General features: G+C 38.3%; 1 protein-coding gene across 1 annotated transcript in view; it reads right to left on the minus strand.

Annotated features, from left to right (window-relative positions):
* The window catches only part of CYP7B1 (cytochrome P450 family 7 subfamily B member 1), a 129895-nt gene that overhangs the window by 9352 nt on the left and 107941 nt on the right, over window positions 1-12602 (minus strand). The window contains 2 exon segments of the mRNA XM_075023361.1: window positions 5272-5478; window positions 5923-6519. Coding sequence (XP_074879462.1) covers window positions 5272-5478; window positions 5923-6519 — 804 coding nt within the window.

Consider the following 12602-nt stretch of genomic DNA (forward strand, 5'->3'; position numbering starts at 1 on the left):
GGAATAATATGCATAATTTGCATAAATCATTCTGATAGCATGTATATCAGCATGTAGCTCCTGTCTAGGGCTGCATCTCTCACTTTGTAATCAAAACTGACTATTTTTCCACCAGCGTGTATGGGCGCTGTTATATGTGACTTGATTCCTTCTAATCATCAGTGTGAAAAATAGCCTAAAATAGGGATTCATTTGCACATAATAATCCATTTGTGTCTGCATTTATGTTCTGTGATATCAAATAAGCCTCCTCTAAGTGTTCACCAAGGCACTGTAACTGCTGCACCCAAAAGGTTAGTTTATTAGAGACAGTAGCTACCCAGTGTAGATGCCTCTGAAAAAAAAAAATAACAAACGTTCTTTCACTAAAAATTAAATCTGGTGCAGCATGCATAGCAAATAAAGTGGCCCTGGATGCTTTCTTGCAGGAGGTTTTTCCTTAAGCATGCATTTGTCTAAAGAAATGAGGCTGCGGTCAGCTTTGTGTGGCCAGCGCTGTGATTCAATGTGACGTACAGTGAGTCTGTGCATATTCTTTTGGACTGCCTTCGTTACTATAATCAGGCAGAGTCAAATCGGCTTGTTGGTGACGAAGCCAGAAAAGAACCCTGGTTCCAGAAGATGGCCTCTACTGCGGATAGCCACAAGGCACCTGACACGATAGATTTCAACTGGCAGTGCTCTGGCAACAAAACTTTACGCGGTACAAAGAAAGGGTCCAGCCTTCGCTCCCAGACTGTCTTCAACCCGCGGAAAACGAAGCTGGTGACTCCGCGCCGGTCCACCGTTTGGAAATGGTGGTGACATACGTAGCGACAGCAGAAATCAAATGACAAAGAGGGGAGGAGGGGAAAAAAAGAAAAAGAAAAATAATTATTAAAGTGCCGCTGCAAAATAGCAGTTTTATGTTTAACCACCCAAGTGATGCGGTCACATCCTATCGGTGGACATCCTCCCAGAAAGCGCGGCAGTCCCTGCCCGCTGCCGGATCCCAAATGACAATTGGGCAGCATATCTTATGCAGAAGTTAATCACAATAATGGAGCACAAAGTGTGGCTTAGCGGTCAGATCGTAAATGACAAATCTGTTTTACCTTCCAGTACCAGTTATGTGTGGAAGGCGAGCTTGGCTCTCGCTCTGAGCGATCATGCCGATAATCATTAGATGACAAAAGTAATGAGTCACATTATGATCAACAAAGGAGAATGGAGCTTATATGGCTTTGTGGGCTCACATTAAAAAAATAGACAGTCAGCTTTCCACAAATGCCGGAGTTATACATTGAGAGGAATGACAACTGCACAATAAAACTGCAGCCTTTACTTGCAGTTGTCATAGTTCAGCAGACACCAGCCATCGCTGCTGACAGACCAGCTGGGTAGCTTGGGAGGCCTTCCATTCTGCACCGTGAGGTACAGTAAATTATCCAGCACGGTAGAGCAACATCTGTTTCTGTGCTTGTGCCGAACAAACAAGGCAATTTAAAGCATACCAAGGGATAACCAAGCAGCAAATGAACATGACCCTCATTTTTTTCCCCCCTTCTTACACACATGAGAAGCTAAACTTCACTGTGTGAGTGCTACATAAAGAAGCCAGGCTGTTGTTTGATAAGGTGTTGTCAGAGAGATTTTACATATTTTCTGGGGGGGGGGGGAAGAGAGAGAGAGAGATATCTCATAGTATTGTTATTCTTAGAATCCTCCCACTTCTCTCTTCGTTTCTCTTACACTAAAGCTAGCACTCAGCTTCCAATTCATTCTAGATTTTTTTTTTTAAAACTGTTTCAATATACTTATAAATATTCAGTCTTTAAACCCTAATTTGCTATACTTAGTTCACATGCCTTCAAGCATTTGTCTTCCAATTTCCACTGAATAAATGCGTACTAATGAGAAATAGAGCAAGCTGCTGAGGCAAAGCTGGGTGACTTGAGCCTGGCCTGCCACCAGCTTGTGATAGGCAGGCAAATTGAGTTAAAATGAAAAGTCTTGTCAGCTGAAATACAACATGGTAGCCAAACAGCAAGCTGTCAATCATCCAGCCAAAACAAGGGACTGCAGGTAATAAAAGGTCATTGCGAATCATAAGTGCATTTGGCTTTCGTAGGCAAGTTAATTTTAATTAAACATGATCTCTATCTGTAAATGTTTTATAAAACTTATTGTGCATAATGGATTGTTAATTTTACACTAACACATAGCAGGTAATAGGGTACTATAATTATTAGAGTATATTGTAGGAAAATAGCTATCGAGTATGCAAATATTTGGGGGGGGTCATTTACCCACAGGCATCACGGTGTGCCAACACAAACGATAATCGGAAACAAGTACATTTGCATCTTACTAAGAACTAAATAATACTGCCCATCCCATCCCAGGCAAATATATTCATTTCTCTCAATCCAACCAACTATTTTAATGCTTAGCATTTGTGTTATGACTATGCACTCTGTGTTAGCTGTTTTTGGGTTCCTACCCTTTCTCGTGTATGAAACAATTTTTCAAGCTGTGCTCTTTTCGCAGGAAATATCTGGGATTCAGCAATGACCTGGGGCAAGAATACTTCACCATATAAATGAATGGACTAATATTAAACAAACGAACTGACTAAACATGCCTAGCATTAAACATGCACTAAGTATATCTCTGCTTTACCCTCGGCATTTCCATTATAACCATAAAAACCGACAGACCATTCTCATGTGTCGTTTACCATATTAGAGCTCCGTTGTGAGCCATAACGACTAATAACGTACGTTACTCTGCGCACACAAATACATGCATTTGGGTTTCAGGAAAAGTCTTACGTAGACAAAACGAAGTGTGCTGCCCCAGAAATGCCACTGGAAAAAAATAATCAGGGCCAAAATTTGCCAGTTTTGCTGTGGGTTGAAAGCTTTTTTTTTTCCATAAAAAAATCACATACCTGTGCTTTGAATTTAGAAGAAAATCAGGCCATGTTTTTCCCCACACCCAAGGAATCTGACCATAATAACAACATTGCTTCCTGAGACAGGCTTTTTAGCAATTCTTGCTTGTTCTCCATAGCATGAGGAATCCAAAAAAGGCTCTTGTTATAGTAGGCCAAAAAGAGGACAGAGAACCAGAGCGCTTAAAACAGGAGAATGAGATGACAAGGTGATGAACATACAAGAATCCCACCTGGTCTGCCTTACTCGAGAGCAGGGACACAAATCTCGGTTTCCTACACTCTGGGTTGGCACAGGGGGAGCGGGAAGAGGAGAAGCTCAGTCTCGGAGGTTGGGGTCAGCGAGCTGCAAGGGCAAAGGCAGTGCTGGCCCACAGCCTTCCTGCGATGTGGGGATTTTTGGTGCGCAAGCAATGCAAATTGGGACCTTTGTCCCTCCTATGCATTTATTAACAAAACATCCCTTTCCCCTTTCCACTGAAGCATGACTTTAATTCTCTTATGGTACAGATTTTTTTTCTATATTATTATTTTATGGGATGGTATCCAGCCCTTTATGACTTAAGTGCCAGAAGAATTGAAATCTAGCTTCTGTTCATATCACATTACGTTTAACACGATTATAAAATTTAACAAAAGTGTTACAAGAATACTACAAAGTAGTATGTGGCACTTTCCTCTCAACACATAAATCAAATGTTACCAAGGTACTTCAAGATTTCAAGGAGCAGCAGAGGAATGACACAGTTAATGTTTTAAACTGTTCATACCATTTTGCACCAGATGGTTTTAGTGAAGTACATGCTTTTATTTTCCTCATTCCTACATTTCTGGGGTGCCTTTTTTTTTTTCCTTCTTCTTTTTCCTTGCCATTCCCATCTCAGTCTCCAAATAGAAAATAAATCCTCTCTTGATCTTCTGAATGCTCAGTAACTTTCCTTTTCTCTTATTTTTTGGTGGATGCTAACTCTGATATGAAGCAGTTTTACTCGTGTTTCTTAAATGTACATTAAATGCTCAGAATGTCATGTTACTCTTCAGAAGTGTCCTTATCCAATAGCTCCCCTACTTCAAAAATATTCTCCATTGGTTAGAGAGAAATCTGTACCATAACAGCCATGACTCCAGATGAAACCAACTTACTAGACTCACGCTATATGAGATTAACATTAATGCTCTAACAAAAAGTAACTGGATCAAACTCAATTTTATATTTGTACTATGAGAAGCAAATCAAGTCTGAACACAGATTCTTGAGACATGCCACATTAGATGGTCCTGGAGAATGACAGCTATTACTTAGATCCAAACCAGGCACAGAGACTGCACTGCTCCACCACCCTCTCTTGACACAGCTTTGTTTAAGAGTGGCATATCAGTTCAGGCCATGAGCTACCAAGACATATAGACATGAGCTACCAAAACATATAGACATGAGCTCAATTTTAACAGGGAACTGTTTTTGATATTTAAAAAGAGAGGAATATTGAACCTTAAAGCTTTTATTCAGCTGTTGTCTACCCTACTAACACTACCTATGGAGACTTTCAGATGCTTAAACGTTAGGTTCCTACCTGCTATACCTTCTCTTCTCCCTTGGGCTATTTTTAGCATTTACCTTGCCAGTGCCTGCGCACTAGCAAATGAAGTGAAACCTTCAGCTGATGCTCTGAAGGCCTATCCAGCTCCTGGATCAAGCAACTTCCAATGGCCACTGGCAAGGGTCTCCCTCTGAACCCCTGATGCAGAATTGGAAGATCTGTATCTCCCTTAAAGCTCCCTATTTTGAATCAAGGTACTCTTTTCAACACTGAAAACACCATTTCTGCTTTGCAAAGCTTTGCCTTCTTATATTTTGTTTGGAGGCATCGCTCAACTGAAGCCCGCTTTAGAAGTCTTTTTGTTTTGTTAGAGAGAGAGAAAGAAAGAAACTGCTTGTGAAAAAATTACATTAGCAGTTAAATACATTATTCCACTTTAATTTCAGAAAAGGGTCTTTCTTGGCAGTACCATACAGAAGTATTCGAAATGCATTAACACTTCGGCAGATGCTCAGAATCAAACAACTTAATAGGCATCAACTTTTTTCAAATAATTGCAAGGCTTCGATTTAGCCTTTTGCATACCTTGCATAGTTAATTACCTAGGCTTTAATGTTTACATGCAATGAGAGTATCTACAGCTATAAACTACATAATTTATAATTGATGTAAATGGGTGTTATTATGTCAATTAGGCAGCTGTGTCCTCCACCTTCTCAGTAAACAGGAATGAGTGATAAACCGAGTTTGCCGGGAGAGCCCCTCTTTTCTTCCTAACAGATAAAAATAAATTACCTAGGTAGACCAGGTTGTCCAATTGTTCTCTGGTGAGGTGGATGTTATATGTGGGCCCTCTCTTTTGACCTGTTGACTGCAGCAAATGGTCAATCTCGTCACGCACCGCTGCAAGAGCTTCTGGGTGCCGCAGAAGATAATACATGGCCCAGAATGTAGCTGGAATCGTGTTTCCCACAGAGGCCCACAGGAAGGCAAAATGATGTGCTGGGAGAAAATAAGTGAAAAGGAAGATTAATAGCGTTTATTACACTGATTAGATTTGCAGTGTGCTAATTAAAAGATGTTAGGACACAGACCCAGCCAAGGATCAGTGAATGCTAATGAGGACCAATAGGCTTCTGAAGTCTAATTTTCTGCTTAATGAGAATAGTTTGAAATGTAATGTCGGGGGGGGTGGGGGGAATAAGGGGAGGAAATGCAGCTCAGTTATAATCTTTCTCATTATCACCATTAAGTATCTTGTTTTACCACCTCAGCACAAAAAAAAAATCAATTATCATAGAGGGTTGTTTCAGAGTAAAACATTTTATCATTAGCCAATTAGAAAGAACATAAAAAAATTTCAAGGTCGCCATTTTGCCTTTTTATTTCAAAGGTCTATAGTAAATTATTTTATTTTAGACAAGCAATCATTCATAAGTTTCCTACCTGCTTTGTCATAATCTCCAAGCAGCTCATATTTCTCAAATATATCTTGTCTGGCTTGGACCACTTTTGACCCTCCCAGCCATTTTGTCATGTTCTGAAGTAAAAAATGATGTATAAGCTCCTTCCGAACCTTCTTGGTAGCTCCTAGCAACTCAATTGGTATGTTTGCAGCTAAATAGGGAAAGCTGGCATCAAACTTGATAAATTTGTCTCTGATTTCACTAATAACTTTGCGGCCATCTGCAGCAGGAACTCTTCCATATAGTGTTACAAAACTGGCTTCAAACATTACAGAGCAGCAGAATTTGTACATTTTTTCTGTTTCCCAATCTGTTGCTTGTGAGCATTTCCATTCAAATATATCCTGGAGATTTTTCATCATGTGGTCAGAAATGATATCCAAAGGCTTGCCTTGTAGATACTGGTAGATTCTGTGCAGGTTTTCCTTGAGATCGGGGAATTTTCCTTTTGACAAGGCTGGGTAGTCAAAAGTTTTGGAAGCCATTTTATCAGCAAATTCATGAAATTCAAGTTGCTTGCTATTTCGGATGACATAGACATATTGAAATGGGTCCATGATAAAGGTAATATATCTACCTGAATAGAAGAAAAGAAAAAAAAAACCACACGTGCACTTTTGTAATCTGGTGACACTTTCAGAAGTAATAACTGAAAATAAGCCAATGTCTGGGGAAAAAGCATGCAGAAAATCCCCAAAGCAAAGACCTGTGAAGAAATCTGTAAAGGAAAAAAAAAAAAAGAAGAAAGGAAGATGTAACAAGTTTTATTTAGATTATCTTTGTCAGGATGCAGACTCCACCTGTGTACGCTCTTATGGCTCTTATAAAATCAGCGTGAAGCCACTTCCATGTAGACTGAGCTACTGGTTTTGCCAACAGTAGGGTGAGATCTCTGCAATCGTGGCACTTCTTTGAAGTAAATCCATTACTACTCTGGTTTAATTCATGAAAATACAATGTGGAGTCATAGCAGCATTTGAAAACTGTAGGGTTTTACCAGCAGAAAGGGAGAAACAAACACATTTCACCTGCATGGAGGAACATGAACGACGGGGGCTGGAGTGGAAAACATGCCACCTAGGCAGCTTTTCTTCAAGCAGGTGACACAGAGACTCAAAATCTGCCACCTACAGCTTTAACTGCACACTGCACCCCCCCAACATTTAAAGCCCCTCTCACATCTGGTTTTTTTTCCTGAAGTTTTGCTAACTTTTTGTTAAGAATGTGCTTAGTATCTGTAAAATGACTACCTCAAGATTTGGTTTTGAAGCCATAGGTTACAATGGAGTAAGAGACCATTTTTAACATGGGTGCCATTTTGGGAAACACACAGTCCCAGCGCTATCATGCATTGTGCCAGAGTGCACTGACAACTTCCTACCTTTCCTGGGGTACTCAAAGCAGTGACACAGCAGTACCTTCAGCTGCCTGTACAGAGGGACAGGACTGCATCAAGTTTGATGCTTTTTCAAGTTGCCCATGCCAGAAAAATCCTGCAATTTCTCCCTAAGCTTTAAGTCAACTACCAAAGAAGAGCATTTTGGTGAACCATCATGAATCAAAACGCTAACGCTCCCAAAGCTCAATTAAATCTTAACTCTTTATAGATGATTCCCATGTTAAGACTTAATTTAGAGTTCCTGATTCTTAACTTGAATGGAGAGGTGCATTAGGGAAAAAGGGTACCCATTAAAATGTACACATCCTCTGTGAAATATCCTAGCTGTAAACTCAGGAAAATAGCAAAGCTTCCAGCACTTACATTCTAATTCTGTCTCACTAAAGGGACAAATCTCCTTTGATTTTAATAGGAACACTACATGCTTAACTGAGGACCAAATTTGGCTCTGTGACAGATGTCCTGAGATAAAGTAGTCACTATCACTAAAAATGTCAACAAGTATCCATGGTTACCATATAGTGATATCTGAATTATCATAGTTATTCTGTATTCTAACTTGTATATACACATAGTGCTCTATGGTAAATCTGGATGCACTCTGGACTTCCTCTGCAATTACCAGCTGCCATAATTTTCCCTCTGATTACATCCACTGCAATCCCGGTGAACCAGTAAAGAAACACAAGGGATAAATTGAGACAGAATTTGACCCCCTTTTTTGTCAACAGCATGTGAAGGTTTTTAAGGTACTTGTAGAGTTTACTTTACTGTAAGGTAATCAACCATAGATGTAAATTAATTTTAAAAGAATTAATATATCACGAAATCAGCATGAAAAAGAGATCCTGAATCGGCAGTCCTCTTTTCTGATCATTTCTTCCTTCCCAGACCACAGAGTCTGACAGGAATTTTTAGTCTTGACCTCTGCAGGATCTTTGTTGGGAGTCCTAGAATTGCTCTCTCTTTCCAGCTTTCACCCACTGTCATGCTCTTTATTGAGGCTACCATCTTTGCGATCAAAGCTTGGAAAGAATGCCCATTGGAGCAATTTTTAATAAATAGATTTGGAGTGTTATTAACCCTAAAGATGAAAGCTGGCTTCCTAACTTTGCATTTACAGGGTAAACAATTTAAGTTAAGATTTTTAATTAATATTAATTTAAACCATCTGTCCACCATCTGCTTATTTCTGATGCAAAATATGAGTTTCTTTGTGATCTTTAATCAGACACTTAGCAAACGCACATCAATTCTTATCATTTTTAAGTAAGAAAATTATTTTCAGCAAATGAGTTTTCAGACAAACAATTTTAGCAATAATTTTAAATCAAAACTCACTCAACACTAGCACATACTTCGGAAAAAAAAGATCTCTGAGAAACAGAGTATCACAGATCCTGATTTTTATTATTCTCATCAGGTTCCTGGTAGCAAAAAGTAAGTGTGTACCAAAATATAATTCATTTTGTAAAATCAGTTCAGGCTCCAGACCACATCACTGCAAGTCAACAATATATATAAACACACGAAGCAAAATACTTTTGTTACCTCATTTAGTAAAGGACTGTACAGTCAGAGAAGTGGAACCCTTCTATAACAAAGGCAGCTTGTTTATGTATCTCACCAAGAATCTAAATTTAGATCTTTTAATTAGAAAAAGACTAAAATCTAGAGCTAATTAACTGCAGTTAGTAAGTTGTTGTTGTGAGAGTGGGTATGGGAGGCTTTAGCAATTACAGTCATACTTACACACAGATGCACTATGTGGCTACACTGGTTACCCCAGTCTCTTCCATACAGGAACAGATTGCTAATTACAAAACCGTGCCCCAACACCTCCTCTACCCTGAGCAGCAAACATCCAAACTGGAACAAACTTTCTCACCTCAAGTTATCATTTTAAATTTTGTGAGTGTCAACATGGTCCTTAATTTTGCTTTTTAAATCCTGTCGCTGTCCCTGATGAGGTCTCTTCCCACTTATTGTCCCTGGTGGTGTCAGAGACCAACAAATGCAAATCTTTCCTAAGGTTTCCAGTTATTATTCGGTACCTTAAAATGCAGCTTCCCCCCTCCCCTCTCATGCCTTTCCATCAGAGTACTGGTAAAGGTAAATACCAGATCAGCCAAAAGTGGAGGCATATCACATGCTCCACAAATCAGGAAGCCTGAAATACTGATGGTATGTATACAGAAACCGCTGGGGACCAAGCCTTTCCTTGTTAGCTTGTAAAAAAAAATCCTTCAACACAAAAAACTAAGTTGACATGTCCATACAGAAATGTCATACTCCAAATCCCAGTAGTTTAAGTCACTGAGCTATTTTCTTTAGTGCTGTAGAAACAAGTCAAAATAAGAGATGTATCCTTGTTTCTGTAAAAAGCCCTCTGATTTTTTTTTTAAATACAGCTACAGAGAATTCATACTTCCCCATCCAGTCCTTCAGTCTGCTTTACACCCATGCTGCAAATAGCCTGGTACTCTCCATTTAGTTTCTACAGTCTCCTAGAAATAGAAGATTGATGTGGAAAATATGAAAATTGTCAACTTTGGTAAATCCGAGCACAGAAGCCAGTATTTGTATGATAGTTAAGAAATTACTCTAATAATGCATTCTGGAGCTTTTTAATGCTAATGATGAAAGACAAGCATTTCAGATGGCATCTAATGATGGATGTTATTTCGGTAATGCTTGCAGCAGGCTTCAGCTTGGTAAGGAGGTAATGTAAATTACCTTTTGCCTAAGACAGAAAAATGTGATAAGATGCTGTAGGTGTATCATGACTTAAAAGAAAAGAATGACTTAGCAGCCGTATTCGAAAAGGCAAATGTGCTTAGTAGAAACCCCTAAGATTATTTTATTAAAAGTTGAGTTAGTCTCAGAGAGAGCGTTGTAAGGTTCAGTATCGTTCCTAATAACTTGTCAGGATAAGGAGACAAAGTTTAACCCCAAGAAACAATGACAAAACTGTTTCAAGCTCTTTAAGTTCTTACCTAGCCGTCTGCCTATGCTGCTGACCCTTAACAAGTAGAGAGGTTGGCTTGGGAAGTATGATCATCTCAACATCACAGACTTTCTCTCTCCCTCTCTTTCCCCTCCTTATTCTTTTCTCTTTTTTTTTTTAAGACTATTGCATTTACGTAATCGTCCTCTTATTAGGGAGATTCTGCTGAACTGCTGACAATGATGTACAGTGGTGCTTCGCTGGCATGACGTTTGGGGAAAACGATTCTGCTGCACCACCACACAAAACCAATTAGAGAACTATTTTCTGCGACAGGTCAGGAATTTACATTGTTTCTCATAGAAAGATGTGCTTTTTAATTTCTTTATTAAGATGACATCCATGTCCCTTGCGACTTTTAGGGATGACAATCATTTGCTCATCACATGGGAAAGTACAATCAGCGAAATCGCATTACCGGTACGGGGCAATGCCAGAAACTCCAAGCATCGTTCTGCATTTTCCAAATGAACTAGTTTGAGAACCAATAATTAGAACAATATATATTGATAGAATTTTTTGACAGGACCTTTAGACACCCACCAGGGGGGTAAAGTAATGATAGTCCATATACAGCAGGCTATGCTATGTTTGCCGAACATATAAACCTCATCTTTGTCAAATCAGTAAGACATATAGAAATCCTGTACGTCTTCAGATCAGGACATGATAGGAGGTACTAACTAGCTTCGGCTTCTTCCTTGACTTGTGGATGACAAACTGTTTCTCCTCAGTGAAGTCCTGACGGTCAGTATTTTTATACTGAAAAAAGAGAACTTAAAGGGCTACCTCTGTTATGACAAACTCACAAAATCAAAGATTTCCCTGCAATAAGGCTGAAATGATATCCAGAACTCACTCCATTTACCTCAGTTTTTATCAAGGAAGGCTTCCTCAAAATACCTGAACACAGGGAGATTCGTTAAAATGGAATTTTGTTTAGCATGCAAATAGAAATTTGTGAAACTAAATTACACTCAGTGATTCCTTAAACACACAAATCTCTAAACATAGTCTTGCATAAAATAATAAAGAGGTGAAAGACAAATAAATATTTGATTAAACACATTAAGGATTCTGAAGTATGACTGTATCTGGTTTTATGAATGTACTAAGGTAGTCTCTGAATTATAATTAATCTGTATTCGTAAGAAGCCACAACTTTATATAGTGTGAATGTGCATTAACAATAAAAAAGACTGTATTTCAACAAAAGTTGGTCTTGTAATGTGTCAAACTCATTTTCAAGATGCAAAAAAATCTGAGCATACCAGTTTCCAAAGAAAAAACCCTGAATGAGTAAAAAAAATCACACAGTAAAAATGCTCTTCCAAAGGAAAAAAAGAACAGATTTGGTAAGAGGAAGAAAAATTTTATTAATTAAACATACAGCTTGCAATTTAATTAATTGACTTTTGAAGAAAAAAATTGGTTTTATTGCAAAATATTACTTATATGAAAATATAAGGCTAATGCTACTGCCATGAAATGACAGAGAAAATTTTATACTTTACACTTTACATTTTTATTTGAAACTCCCTAAAAATACAGGAATAGCTAAAAATGAGATAGACTTAACTCTAAAGTTGATCATTTGAACAAGGTTATCAGCATGTGAAGGGGCAAAAGATCCATTACATCCACCTACACTAATAAGAGTTTGCCTTTTTCTGAAGAAAGGAAAATATGAGATTTTAAATTGATTTTAGTAAAAAGTACACCTGTGTATATATATATGAATTTATATATTTAAGTTTCATTCAAGATTCCAGTTTCATTCTATGTTTTTCTTCTACAGCTAAGTGTCTGTGTGAACTCACTCAAATGTTTGTATCTGAGCTAGTGTAGTAGTAATACAGCTATAAATACAGAAAGCAGCAAGGTTATATCATACTTTATTATATTGTTATTTTCAGCAAGCATGATCAGAGTAAGAGGCTGGCAACGGGAAGTTTCTGTGTTCCAGTCCTGATTGTATCACTGAGTCAATGTGTCATTCATTCCCTTGTGTTCCTGTCAACCAGTTGTAAAATGTGTGAGAACATATTCTGCACTTTTTTCCTTAAGTGTTTTCTAAATTTAATCTGATATTTTTCTGTGCAGTGTCAAGATGATGTTAGTTCTCCCTTCTTTAGAAAAAAAAAAAACAATACACAATTAAATGTGCTGGCGAAATCTATGTTCATACATTATATGCCTACAAATTCTGTCAATATGCATATATACCTATAGCTGTTTATAAATCCACTTTCTC

This window comes from Buteo buteo, chromosome 3 (assembly GCF_964188355.1).
Source record: "Buteo buteo chromosome 3, bButBut1.hap1.1, whole genome shotgun sequence".
Taxonomy (NCBI): Eukaryota; Metazoa; Chordata; class Aves; order Accipitriformes; family Accipitridae; genus Buteo; species Buteo buteo.